The 14,822-nt window shown below is 42.2% G+C and overlaps 1 protein-coding gene across 2 annotated transcripts in view; it reads right to left on the minus strand.

Moving 5' to 3' along the window:
- Positions 1-804: 804 nt before the first annotated feature.
- CCDC177 (coiled-coil domain containing 177) overlaps positions 805-14,822 on the minus strand; it is a 56,476-nt gene continuing 42,458 nt past the window's right edge. Inside the window, exons 1-2 of one of the 2 annotated variants that reach the window (XM_074290488.1) lie at positions 9,715-10,243; positions 805-7,617 (exon numbers count right to left, since the gene is read on the minus strand). In XM_074290488.1, the coding sequence (XP_074146589.1) occupies positions 5,402-7,588 (2,187 nt within the window). In that variant the 5' untranslated portion in view covers positions 7,589-7,617; positions 9,715-10,243 and the 3' untranslated portion in view covers positions 805-5,401. Of the gene's footprint in view, positions 7,618-9,714; positions 10,244-14,822 lie in introns of those variants that run through there. The other variant, XM_074290489.1, reaches the window with a different exon arrangement.

Genomic DNA, 14,822 nt, shown 5'->3' on the forward strand with positions numbered 1-14,822 from the left:
GGAAAAAAAATATCCTTTAAGTCTTTTAATATTTGTCCATAGGTCTTGTTCCACATTCTTTTCATCATTTTTCTTGCTTTCCTCTGAAGTATCTTCATTTTCTTCATATACTTTCTACTCAAAGCTATGATTTTCTAATGAAGAACCCTTAATGTTAAGAAAATAGAAAATTTAAGCACAGAAATAATACTGGGGTGTTTGTTTTTTTGTGAAAGTAATTTCCCTGACTGGGGGCTCAGAGCTAACAAAAGGATAAAAAGAATTACAGATCCTTTTAAACTATTTCCTAAAGCATAGACAATATTTAAATTATGCAACCCATAGAGGAAATAAATCAGTGTTAGGATGAAGGGAAATAGAAGTGATCAAACTACAATGATATATATATATATATATGCAAGTATATACATATATATATATACAAATGTATACATATGCATATGTATACACCTATACATATATACATTGTAAATCTTAGAATATTATATCAATATCAGCTATCATTACTATTATGATTCCTTCTCTCTTTGCCATTCCTGAGTGTCATATGGTAGCTAAGCCCAATACTAGTTATTTTATTAAAAGATCAACTTTTTCATCAACTCTAGAAAATTATTGACTTGTCACACTGAGTTCTAAATCAAAGTGCTCTAGTTCTGTCCATCTGTTAAATTTTGGTGTCTCTTTGCTGTTTACTTCTTAGAACATATCTTGTATAGAAGTACTTACAATTTCTACTATCATTTAAAAAAACACAGGGTAGGGAATTGGGGGAGGGAGGAGGCAGAGTAAACATTACTACAGTTATTATACACTTAACTTTTATAGAATATCTTATACCTTACAAAGCCTTTCCATATATACAATTTCCTTTTGATCCTCACAACAACCCTGTGAGGTAGGCAAGGCAGGCACAGTTGTGAGTAGCAGAACCAGGTCACAAATGCAGCTCTTATAATTCTGAATCCAGTGCCTTTTCCCCATTATATCATATTTCATTTCTTCATATGAAAAAAAATTATAAAAAAAGCCAAGTCAAATTCTCTCCCATTTGGTCCTTATGATGGGAAACCTTTGATTAATCCCTAAATTTATGATTCCATAATACTTGCCAAACCATAAAACTGTGCAGAATTATAGTCTTTGTACATTCAGGAGAAAGTTTTCTCCTTTCTACCCTCTTATGATATTAGGTTTTTGTCATGTTCAGGACATATCATAAGCTTTTCTTTTCAATCTAGGACTGCAAGTTCACATGCAGAGCACTGGGTTTTGAAACTAAAGACGTGACCTCAAGTTCCAATAGAGGCAAACCTCTTTTCCCTCGATCCTTTTCATAACCTCTCTTCCATGGGAACAAATCTTCCAACTGGGAATGGTAACATTTTGGAATCCTCTGGGGCTTATATGCCAGGAGGACCTGTTTTCCCATTCTTTCTATTTATTGCTCTTTTAGAATTTCCATATTAATTCTCCATATTCCCTTTGGCCCATGAAGAAAACAAGTACTTTCACCCTTTTATATCACAATCTCTCTATATCCTGTATATCTAAGTCTCTGTATCCTCACCTATAAAATGAGAGAGCTTGTAAATGAATTGTACCTCCTTGGACTATCTACCTCCTCACCCAGAGAGCAGCTTGACCATTAATTTCAATGGCTGATACCCAAGCTGGGCTGCTGTAAAAATTGGCTAAACCCTATGAGGGACGTGTGACAAACATTATTATCATTGATTTTACAGATGGGAAAACTGAGGCTTGGTAAGGTTAAAATTACTTGCCCTTGGTCACACAGCTTGGAAGTGTCAGAGCTATAATTTTAAGTCTAGGTCTTCAGTTTCAAAGTTCAATCCTCTTCTTACAACACCACACAAGTCTCCTTTGTGATAGTCAACAATAAACTTGGCAGAGCTTTACTATTACTAAATTTGGACTTTATCTTTTGCTCATTGTAATCATGCTGGGCAATTATTTTTATTCTTAAGAAACCCAATACTTTTGCACTTATTTATGACCTTTTTCTAAGTTTAGGGCTCTAAACTCATCACCTAATTAAGTGACATTCAGTTGGTAGTTCTCCAGATATATGTGAATCAAACTGAAGATATATGTTTTTGAGACACCTAACTAAAAAATTATCATATCAGAATATTCACATAAAACAAATAAGCTCCATAAAATATTATAGTAGTTATGTAGCTCATTGGGGAGTGAATGGTGTTCAGTTGTTTCTGTCACATCTGACTCTTCATGATCCCATTTGAGTTTTCTTGTCATTTCCTTCTCTAGCTCATTTTAGAGATAAGGAAACTGAAGCAAATAAAGTTAAGTGACTTGCCAAGAGTCACATAGATACTAAGTGTCTGGGGACATATTTGAACTGGTGTTCTATCCACTGCATCACCTAGATGCCCAGGAGGAATGAATAGTGATTTCAAATACTGTGTCAGAATATAATTGGGGAATAGGAAGAATGGAGTACAACTTAAATTCTCATTCATGTCCCTGTGAAATAGGTGAGAGACAGGCATCATTATCCTTGTTTTATAGGTAGCTAAACTGAGGCACACAGAGGTGATGTGTCCAATGTTACATTGTAAGTAAATAAAGACAACCTTGGACTGAACCTAGATCATATTATCTTTCTATTATTGCTCTACCCACAAACCTTGTTTCAATTTTCAATTTTGAATACATATAGGAATATACATACATATAGACATGTGTGTATATGTATGTATGAATATATGTATATACATACATATATACACACAAAAAGAGAACGAGACAGAAAGAAAGAGACAGAAAGAGGTGTACCTAAGGAAAAATAAATCTTGAGTTAATTTTTTCATTAAAGTTTGGAAAACCTTTTAACATTCAGTAAAGGAAAAGAAGGTAAATAGCGACAACTGCATTAGAATCTTTTAGTTAAAGCTTTCCAATAAGGAAAAATTCCATGGAATCCTTTTCCAGAACAAAGTTGGGAACACTGATATATTCCCTCATTTCAACAAGGTCTTAAGTTCAGCATGAAAAGATAATTTTCTCCTACATATATTGTCAATAGATGTCAGCACTTTTCTAAAACCTTCTAGAAACAGGTCTACCTACTATATTTTTGAAGCATCTGTGATTTCATTAGTGGGAAGCACTCTGCCTCCCCAGAAGAACTCCCTCCACTGAGGCAGATCGCAATTCATTATGATAAATCTTAGTTAAATGTGACTTATCCAGTATCCCAGCTAAAGTGTCAAAAGTGGGATTTGAACCCTGAATCTCAGTCCAGCATGTTCTATTCTGACCCATGCTGATTACTTTATCCGAAATGCAATGGATGCATTTTTCCTGATTTTTTTTTAAATGTGAAGAATAATACTTTCCCATATTCCTTCTGTGAGGAAGATGGAACAAGGACCAATGTTTTTCAAAGGGGAGCAAATTTTTATTCAATACTTCTTAACAATGGAATAATCTGCCTATAAAAGTATTGTATGCTATCTTCCTTCTTTGCAGACTTCGAGTAATGTCAAGTTGGCATTAATTTTGCTAAACTGCCTTTTCCCCTCTTTTTTTGTATGTATTACAACTGATGGCTCATTGGGCAAGAAAGAAGTAACATATTCAAATGAAAGGAATGTAAAGACACAATATATAAATAGTTTTAAAACCAAATGTTCAAGCAGAGGCCAGATAATGAACTATCATCTTGCAGAAGAGCTTCCTGAATCAGATTTCCTTTCCTTCTATCTCTAGGACTCTGTGATATCTCTATTCTCAGCAAAGAATTAGGATGATGTGAAGCAGCCCTGGTAAATGGAATAAAAAGCCTCAGAGCCATGAAAACCTGGGTTTAAATCTCTCCTCTGATACATGATAGTTGTGTTAACCTGGGCAGCTCACTTAACCTCTTGATGCTTTAGGAAATTCTCTAAAACCAGGTGTAGAAAAGATGCTGACTGGCATTTGTAGAGGGAATTTCTTTATCTAGGACTTCCCTCTATCAATGTTATCAGATCCAATCCCCAACATTACTTAGGGTGACACAGCTTCTCCTGCTTCTGTACCTCCTTAGCTACAGAAAAAAAGCACTAAAAATACTGATAGTTAATAGTAGTGCTGTGCCTCTAATCCTCGAGCCCTGGAGGTGCTAGAAAACAAGTACCACTCTCTCCATTTGGCAGATGGAAAGAATGAAATAGGAAAACTGGATAAATAACTTCAAGGGAACCAGAGATGTTAAGCTAAGAAGAGTTTGGGCACTCCTATTATAATGATAACAAAACTCTTTTTGTTAGTGGGGGAAGGGAAAAGGAGTGCCTATGCAGAAGTGTCTGGTTGACAGACAATCCTAATCCCCCACCCCCCCATAAACCATAGGAAGGGAAAGAAATATCAGTAAATGGGTTAAAAAATAGGTCTGAATGTCCCGCTTTGCAGACAAGCAATTCCGGATTTGAAGTGGTACACGTGGTGCCAGAGTACTACCTCGCCAACAGATATGCAGGGAGTTCAAGTTCTCCCACAGAGACCAAATTCCCGGCCGCCTAGGAGCTGATATTCTGAGGGCGGAGCAGTAAAGAACGGTCAGGGAGGAGCTAAGGCAGCCCACGAGGACGGCTGTGTTATTTAAGGCATGACTGCTCTCCGGTGGTATTAAAGTAACTTGGTTACAAGTTCTTTCCATGTTCCACATTGGGTGGTCTCTCAACAGATCCCTGACCACTAGCACTCTTCACTGGAATGCTTCATCAGGATAGAGCCCAGCAGGTCTCTGAGAACGGGAGTCCTCCGAGGTCCTGCACGTCTACAGTGAAAAAGAGAAAAGAAAAAACGAATGCAGCCTCCCGTGTAACTTTGTGTGGCACTGAAATTTCTAGTAGTGCTTTCCTTCCTGAGTATCCCGAACACTGTTCCCGTACTTTTCTTGTTTCAGATGAGAAGAGGGCTAGAAAGAGTCCTTTTCAATGACAGTCACAGCACTTAAATCAAAACCCTGTTTACAAAGAGAGTAGCTGCCACAGAAAGGAAGGGCGGGGCGGTAGTGGTTTTTTGTGCTATTACCTGGGAAGTGATGGAGAAACTGGGAACATCGATTGCTAGGATACCCTTTCTCCCCAGTTCCTCCCTGCTGATTAGCAAGAATCCCCTCGGAAGCACAAAGGAAGATACAGCTCCATGAGGGTGGTCGTGTGCTGAGCCCTAGCTCCCGGAGCCCCTTAGAAAGTAAGGGGGAACTCCGTGGAAAGTTTGATGCGTTCTTCCTGGTGGAAGGCTGCCTCAGAGAGACGGTGAGAAGCCTCGCGCTGTGCTCCCTTCTCTCAGTGCTCTTTAGACTCGGCCAAAGGCATTGCCGGCGGAGTGAAAGGGTGCCCGGAAGAGTCATTCATCTAAAGTTACCTCATTTCCTGCCCATCTTGGCGTGGAGTTTGGCTTCCAACGCCATGCGGTCAAACGTACGCGTGTTAATTTCCTCACGCACCTTTTCTCGCACGTGGAAAGAAGCTCGGGCGGTGGAGCGGGCGTTCTCCAGCGCGCTGCGCCTCTCTCGGGACAGGCGCTCGCTCCGCTCCCACTTGCGCTCAATGGCCTGTTGTAGCTCCCGCCTGCGGCTGTCCTCTTCGCGGTCCACCTTTTCCTTGTTGGCCCGCTGGGCCCGCTCCTTCTCCAGCCGACTCTGCCCTATTCGACGAGCTTTCAGCTGCACCGCTTCCGACACCACCTGCGTGGCGTGCTGCATCCGCTGTTCCCCAGCTTTGGCCAGCGCTTCCAGGTGTTCTTGATGCTCTCTCCCCTTGCGCTCGGCTACCTCCTTGGCCCGCCTGCCTTGCAGCTCTTCCTTGCGTGCTCTTTCTCGCAAATGGCGGCTTCGCTGTTCCACCAGCTGCTCGTAGTTCTCCTGAGCCCTTTCCAGGCTCGCTTCCAGGGACAACCGCAGCCCTTCTTGTTCCTTCCGCTCTTTCCGGGCCAGGCCCTGCAGCAGTGCCTCGTGATGAGCCCGTTCAGCTCTACTGAGCTGCTGCTTCTCCCTCTGTAAGTGAGTGTCCTGTCTCCGCTTGGTCTGGGCTGCTCTCTCTGCCCTCTCCCGCCGGGCGTGCTCAACCCGTTCTCGCTCTTTCTGCCGACCCTCCTCCCACAGTTTGAGGTTGTGCTCTTGTTGCAGCTTACGCATCCTGTCTTCCAAGGCTGCCCTCTGAGCTCGCTCCAGCCGAAGCTGACCTTGCCTCTCCACGAGTTCAAGCCGCTGTTCCTCATCCCTTGCGTACTGGATCTGCAGCCGCCGGGCAGCCTTCCGCTCCTTGTGGCCCAGCCTCCCCAGGCGCTCTTCTACTTGTGCGGTCCAGGCCTGGCGGCATTGCGCGAGGACCCGCTGCTTCTCCTTTTCTTCTTTTTCCCGCTGCTGCAAGGCTTTCTTCCGCTGCAGCTCCCACTGGCTATGGGCAAACGCTTGCTGTTCCCGCAGCAGCTCTTCTTCCTGGTGCCGGGCCAGCATAAGGGCAGCAATCTTGCGGTCACGCTCTGGTAACCCACGGAGGCCCTTCTCCTCCCGCACCTGGCGCACAATTCTCTCCACATGGCGGGCAGTCTGTGGCGAATGGCATAGATCGCTCAAGCTGAAGCTGCGACCAGACAGAGGCGTCAAGGTGAGGGCAGATGGCCGAGTCTGGGGATTGGGGGCCGAAGCGGCAGAGCCTGCCATGAGGCCACCAGCGGCGGGGCTTCGAAGCAGCCAGTGCTCCCTTAGACTATCACCACTGTAGGAGGAGGAGGAGGCCCCAGATTCCGAGCTTAGGGCACCTTCTCGCCTGCATGACAGGGAATCTAGTGAGTGGCTCTTTTTGCCCGAACGGGAACCAGCTGGAGGAGGCTTGGTCCGAGCCCGGGCGGGTGAGGAAGAGGATTTGCGGGGAGCACGGGGAGCTTGGTTAGCACGAGGAGCTTGAGGAGCACGAGGGGCACGAGGAGCACGAGGGGCACGAGGAGCAGGTGAAGCTGGGAGGCTGGCACTGCTGCTGCAGCTACTACTGCTGCCTGCTACTGCAGTCTGGACCGAGCCCGCAGGCGGGACTGTGGTGGTGGAGCCCAGAGGTGTGAAGAGACGCCGTTTTTCCTCTTTGATGATGCGCTCACGTTCAGCACGACACTGCTGTAGCTTGACTAGGCGCTCGGCTTCATATACTTCGTAAAGCCCCGTAGCTACTCGCATTGAGCGGCCTGGTGCCTCTCGAACCAAATCAGCTAAAGCCCGAGGCAGCAGCTCCACAGGCTTAACTGTACATCTGGCACAGGCCTCCAAAGAACGGGGACTGGTGAGCACGTAGCGGCTGCCCTCTGCTTCTGGACAGTCAAAGTTGAACAGATCAAGGTGCAGCATAGGCGACTGTTCCCGCTGCTGACCTTCTCTCTGGCTTGCCAGGCCCTCAGCTTTGCTGGGTACACTCTGGAGGGCAGAAGATGTTGAAGTGAACAGTTGCCGGGCATCAGTAGGGATGGAGGATGCAGGTGCAGCTGCTCCATCTTCTCCAGCTCTACTTGAAGCTGAGGCTTCTGCCTTTTCCTCCTCCTCCTCCGGCACAGGGTCCACCATGGTTCAACCCTGTCCAGTTTATGGAGCAGCTGTGGAAAAGGAGGAAAAGTCCTTTTTAACAATTCGGACGTATTCACAGAAAGCAATGTCTCCCCAAACTGAAGAATTAGAAGGAATGTCAAAGTTTACCTAGTGCAATCTCTGACCATAACTTGAATCCTACAGGATTACAAACTACTAGACAATCTATCATTTATCTCCTTTTAAAGACCTCTAGTTATGGGAGAACTCTAGGCTTTCATTCCTTTTTAAGACAACTAAATTGGAAGGAAGTGTTTCCTTTTGTTAAGCTAAAATTTTCTTACCCATAACCTCTTCTTGTGTCTAGTTTTGATCTCTGGGGCCAAACAGAAAAAAAATTAATCCCTCTTCTACTGTATAACCTTTCAAATATTTGAAGAGAGGTATAAAAGTAGAAACAACCTGGTATAATAGCATATAATTAGGAGCCAGAGAATCCTATTTCAACTCCCTATTTTACTACTTACTGACTTTTCCTTAAACAAGTTACTTTCCTCTTTTGCAAACAAGTTTTTTGTCTGTTTGTTTGTTTTTAATTTTCCATCAAGGATTGAAGAAACTGATCTTTAAGGTTTCTTCCAGCTCTAGATCCTGTAGTCAACCCAGATTCTTCTAGTTACATTTCTGTACGCCTCCAGCAGCTAAGAGGCACAGTACATAAAGCTCCAGGCTTGGAGTCAGAAAGACCTGAGTTCAGATCCAGCCTCAGACCGGATATGTGACCCTGGGCAAGTCCCTATTTGCCTCAGTTTCCTCATCTGTAAAATGAACTGGAGAAGGAAATGGCAAACCACTCCAGTATTTTGCCAAGAAAACACTAAATGGGGCATGAAGAGTCAGGACTGAATAACCATAAAAATGCACACCCCAACCTTTATTCTAGTTTGTTGATGTCTTTTCTAAAATGTGCTACTGTATACAGATGTAGTGTGACCAAGACAGTGTAGAAGGAAACCTCTAAAGCCTCAGGATAGACCTTTATTAGAGTGGACATTCAGTCCACTTTCAACATTTCAGTCTTTTCAATAATTGTTTGTTGAAAGAGAAATGTGCTTAAATGCATTCCCTGCCCCTCTTTTACTCCATTCAACTCCATCTCTACCCTCACTCCACCCCCACTACCATTAATCCGATAATGGATTATATTGCAGACTAGCAGAAAGGATATATGAATAGTGGTATCCTGGCAAACTAAACTGGAAGAGGGGAAGGAGAGGAGGAAAGAGAAAGGCAAAAAGCATCTCCCAACACCCTTCCATCCAGAATCTCTATCTCTCAAGGCCTGGGATCCTACAATGCCAGAATTCAAGGAGCAGTCAGTAGCAGTGAGGGGTTCACTGAATATAATTTCCTTCCTAGTTGCAAGTTGCTAAATCATGACTGGAGAAAAGGTGAAGCTATTCCGCCACCACCACTACCTCCACCCCCAAGGGATAGAGGATTCTCCGGAGGATTAACAGTATTTATTTTAGGGCTTAAATCTGATGGCTAAAATGCAAAGAGGCTGCAGCTTCACAAAAATAAATAAATATATAAATAATCTCTTTCAGATCAAGAAAGTGCATTTATGCAAGAATGCCCTGCCTTACCCTATTTGAAGAAAAAGTTTACAGATGTCTTCTAGGACTAGAAAGAGCCTAAGGAAGGAAGGCTAGGGTGGGAATAGCTAATGAATGTGACTCGACACTTTAGGAACCTACAAATCTTCAAAATGTATTTCAAATCAGCTCAGGTTCTTTCTTGGAGGTGGAGAAGGGGACCCCCAGTCCCCCCTGCAACTGATGCAGCGGACATTTGCTACAAAGCGACCTTCTAGGCAGGCGGCCCTTCTGTTTCCTAGGCATCTCATGATCACTGCAGGAGCCCTGAGAAATCTCTCCCACCCTTCCATGCGCACACTACCTAGGAACCGCCTAATTGAAACCCACAGCACGGCAACCGGTGGACCCGACCACACTACACAAATCCCCAAATGCTGCCTCCTTCTCCACCCACACCCCAATCAAGAATTCCAAAGGAGACGATCAAAAGGTACTCGGGGGATGGGATCCTATGCAGCCTAAAATAGTGACTATGCAGCCTAATCCCAAACGCGATTTACTTACTGCACTTTCCCGGGCACTGGAGGAAGCCCTTACGGCTTTTGTTCCCTGGTCCCTTGATTTGGCTTCAGCCCATCCAGCAATCTGTTTGGTAGCAGGATCAGGTTACCAGAGGCAGCTGCCTCAACACTAGCGGTAGCGGCGGCGGCAATAGCAATAGCATCAGAAACCTCTCCATGGCTCCCAGCAAACCTTGCGCACACACGACCTACACGCGGGAGGGGGAGTGCTAGAATTCCTCCTTAAAATAACAGTTTTTTCCTTCCCCCCCTTCACACCACTTTTCAAAAAAGGAAGAACAGCTCTATCTCGAATGCATCTTTCGGCCCCTAATTAAAACAAAAACCCTACGTCTGCACAGGTCTGTTCTCTACCGCCCCCAGCTTCTCCAGGAGGAGTGCCGTGATGAGTTTTCTCAAGGGGAAAAAGGAAAGAAAAGGAAAAAGCATCATCTAGAAACTGTCAAGTATTGTCAAGTGAAACCTTGTTGGCCATATCGATTAGTCAACCTCTGCTTGCCAGATGGGGGCTGGCCCCAACTAAGTCGTGAGACCCTGTCTGATTCTACCCCTATCCCCTTTTTTAGTAAAGAAATATTGAAAATATTCGAAGCCTGGTCAGTCCTCAGATGGGCTGTGGCAAAAGATGCAACTGTGAATGTTGATGTAAGGTATTTTCTGTAGGATTGTTCCAAGCTATAAAAATTCTGGAGTGCTGTTTTATGAAGGATGTTATTTTCAGATAAGACAACTTTTCCTTTTCAAGCTGCAACTGCATTGTGAGGAAAAAGAGGATTTGGCAGCTTATGGGCCTTGATTTGTAAACGGTGTTATACCCTTGTGACTAGTATCAACAGATCTAAGTTGTAATCAATTACACCCTAATTTACTATGTGATTGGATAATTTACTAAGTATCTGTGGTAGTTTTTTCCTAAAATTAAGAGTAATCAACTCTTCCCCTCTTTCCCAGATCTTCTCAAAAGGTATGAAATAATACCAGTAATATGCTTTGAACTCTTTCAATTCCACAGGGTTTTTCAAACATTTTCCACTGACCACTCTTTTTTGCCAGAGAAGTTTTTAGGTGATCTCAAGTATATAAAATAGATATACTGATTTACTGATAATAAATCATAATTTCACAGACATCCCATTATACATACATACATACATATATATATATATATGTATATACACACACACATACATATATATATATATATATATTTTTTTTTTTTTACACACACACACACACATATTTATATGAAAAAAGGACTGAATTTCCTAGAAGGAAACCTGTACATCCATAGAATTCCTTCTTCTTGGGAAGAACCAAGGCTCTGCAGAGAACCAAGTGACTCCAGGGATGGTAATGGACAAAGGTGGCATTGAAGCAGCAAGGAATTCCTGGGGCCAAGTCAAATATCTCTTAAACCAGGAATCATTTTGACTAAAGGAAAAGAGATAAAAAGCTATAAACAAACCTTTATTGTTTTTTGGTTTTTTTTCCCCTAAGGCTGGGGTTAAGTGACTTGCCCAGGGTCACACAGCTAGGACGTGTTAAGTGTCTGAGACCAGATTTGAACTCTGGTCCTACTGAATTCAGGGCTAGTGCTCTATCCATTGCGCCACCTAGCTACCCCTGCCTTTATTGTTATTGTAAGTTATGTGGATTCTGCAGATTTCCAGATGGATAGAAGTAGGGAAGCTTAAATGTCTCATCTTCGAGCTTGTTCTCCACTTGGGTATTGGTGTTCAACGTCAGTGGAGGCTCCACAAATCTAGTGAAACTATATAGTCTCTCAGAGGAAGATAGGGCTCATCAGAAGGGACAATTGGACAAAAAATCTCAAGTGTCTCCCCTTTGGGGGAAGATGGTTAGTGTAACACTATGAGTATGAAGTCCCTGAGCAAAGTGAAGCTTAACAGGGACTTCAGAACTATCCCTTTTCATTTTTGTCAGTTTAAATAAAGTCTATCTTATTAGCTAGAATGCTAGCATGAGCACTGTGAAACAAAACACAAGTTAAGTTTTGATATTGTCAGGGGAAAGCCTGAGTGCAAAAAGGATCAAATTCTAATGTTTCTAAGGGACACTGTGGGTGGAGACAATGTCAAAGATTTTTTGTAACATTTCTCTGATTTTCTGATCTCAGAGTGGATTTTTGAGCCAGGAATCTTACTCATAGGGGAACAGAATGAACACACACACACACACAACTATTATATATAAGAAAATGGTGTGAATGAATAACCAAGCATGTATTAAGTGTTTACTAAGTGTCATTCGTTGTACTAAGTGTTAGAATTCTTACAAGGTGCTAAGACAGTGGAATTGATAGAGACAATAATCATGTACTTACTAGAGTTCTCCAAGACTCACACTTTTAAGAGAACATATATAAGGAGGAACTCCTAGAAGCCCACAAGCCCACTCTCTTGGAGGCGGAGTCAGATTCATTCTATTTTCCACCTTTGTGCTGGCTGGAGGCTGAAGAACAAACCTTTAGATTTGTAGATGTTCAGAGGGAGCTCTTGGAACCAAGGAGAGAGATAGGCTTCTTTTAAAGCTAACCGAGCCCCAGGAAAAGACAAGAATTAAAAGGAACAATAAAGGATTTGGATTTTAACTCCTGGCTGAATTTGGGGTGATTATTACACAGACCTGAAACTAAGGCTGCCTCCAGAAGGCCCCACGAAACCTGCTCTCAGAGATCATTATATTTTAGAGAAAGAACATTACAACTAAGGGCTTGGAAGGGTGGAGAGGATAACACCTAAGTTTTGTTTTTAAAGAAGACAGGAATATAGTTGCTGAGGGAAAGAGGAAAGGTATAGCCATTCCAGGTATGAGGCAAGTCATAATTTAAGGATAGAAATAGAAGACAAATTGTCTAGAACTTAGAATACTTGAAGGAGAGACTTTAATATTTTGTGCAAATTAAGACAACTCTGAGATGCCACTACATATATCTCAGATTGGTTAAGATGACAGGAAAAAATAATCTCGAATGTTGAAGGGGATGTGGGAAAATTGGGACACTAATACATTGTTGATGTAACTGAATGGATCCAACCATTCTGGAGAGTAATTTGGAACTATGCCCAAAGGACTATCAAACTGTGTATATCCTTTGATCCAGCAATGTGTCTACTAGATCTCTATCCCAAAGATATAATTAAAAAAAAAGACCCACATGTGCAAAAATGTTTATAGGAACCCTTTTTGTAGTGGCAAGGAACTAGAAACTGAGTGGATGTAATGAGGGAAAGAAAAGGGGGAACCCCATTTCTCAGCTCATAGATAGTAAGATAATTCCATGAGGCTCAGTGTTCCTTGTAAATGAATTTACAGGTCCAAAAACCTAGATAAAAAGTTTATTGTAGAAATTTGGAAGTAAAGCTCAGTTAGAAAGACGCCAGGGCCAGAGGTGGCCGCTGGGCGGGCAGGAACCCTTACATGGCTAGAAGGGTACCATGTGTTGGCTGGGAGGGCTCCTGAAAAAAGAGCGCTCCAGCTCCTTTCTTTTATACCTAGAAGATGATGGGCGATACCCCCCAAGTTCTTGGTGGGCTTTTCAGTTAACTCAGATCAGGTAAGGGCTGGGGGAAGCTGAGCTGATAATGGGGCTGAGCCCAGATATTCAAAGGGTGCCTTTGACCAGGATTGTGAATCAAGGTCAGCCATGGGTTGGGCAATTAGAAAGGAATCTTAAAGGGACCTCAACCCCCATCAGATGCACATCAATTGGGGAATGGTTGAATAAGTTATGGTATATGAATGTAATGAAATATTATTGTTCCATAAGAAATGATCAGCAGCATGATTTCAGAAAGGCCTGGAGAGACTTACATGAACTGATGCTAAATTAAGTAAGTAGAATTGTAAAGGGCTAGAACTGAGCAATGCACTTGTATAATGAAGCACATGAGACTAATTGCCAATTGGACAGTTCCCTATTAACTTGTTTGAAGGTTGACCCTTCCCAGCTGTTCTGTGCTGACTTGATTGGTGGGACAAGGAGGGGGAAGTGTGGGAGGAGTAGGAGGAGGAAGAGGAATTGAGACTCAGACACTGAGTCAGTCTCTCCAGGTGTTTGAGGGAGGAAGGTTGTGTGTGAGGTTGCTAGGCCTAAGCCTCTGACCTTGACTGTAAAAGATCAAGAATAAAGACATTTAGTGATCCTGACTCCAGCTGATTTCTGGGAAGACAGAGTTCCAGCATAGAACCAAGAAAGCATTGTACACAACAACAACAAGATTATGAGATGATCAACTGTGATGGATGTGGCCCTTTTCAAAAATGAGATGGTGATGGAGAACCATTTGCATCCAGAGAGAGGATTATGGGGACCTTTTTTGTTGTTGTTTGCTTGCTATTTTTTTCTCTTTTTGATCTTTTTTTTTGTACAGTATAAGATGTGGAAATATGTTTAGAAGAATTGCATTATATATTTAACCTGTATTAGATTACTTTCTGTCTGGGGAAGGTGGAAAGGAGGGAGAAAAATTTGGAACATAAGGTTTTGCAGGACAAATGTTGAAAACTATCTTAGCATGTATTATGAAAATAAAAACCTATTATTTAAAAAAGGAAAGTTTAATATCTTGTTGGACAAGAAAGTTAAAGTTATATTTTAAAGGACTATGAATATCCAATATGTATTTTGTAGATGCAAAATATTGCTTTATTTTAAAACCAAGGTTTTTTTTTTTTTTAACTCCTTCAAAGCCTTAATTATGTTGGCTAATTATTTTTAAATAGTTTTTTAAAAAGAGATATTGTTATGCCATTCATAACCTCCAAACTATATGGTATAAAAAGCTATTGAAATATAGAGACCTAATGAAAGAATTCAAAATTGCGAGAACAAGAAGAAATATATATCATCCCTGTTGTGCTGTCTGCTGGTGAAGTTGTTTCCCAGATGCTTTTCTTGAGTTTACAGAACATGAGTTTATGTCCCTGAATTTCATTTTATAAAAAATGAGTTATTTGCTCACTAAATAATAGATTTAAAGAAACAATGTTAAGATATCAAGTTGTCCCATGATCAAACTACTCTCTGAACATAATTGATAATAAAGATGAGAAGTATGAAGTAACAAC

This window comes from Sminthopsis crassicaudata, chromosome 2 (genome assembly GCF_048593235.1).
Source record: "Sminthopsis crassicaudata isolate SCR6 chromosome 2, ASM4859323v1, whole genome shotgun sequence".
Classification (NCBI taxonomy): domain Eukaryota; kingdom Metazoa; phylum Chordata; class Mammalia; order Dasyuromorphia; family Dasyuridae; genus Sminthopsis; species Sminthopsis crassicaudata.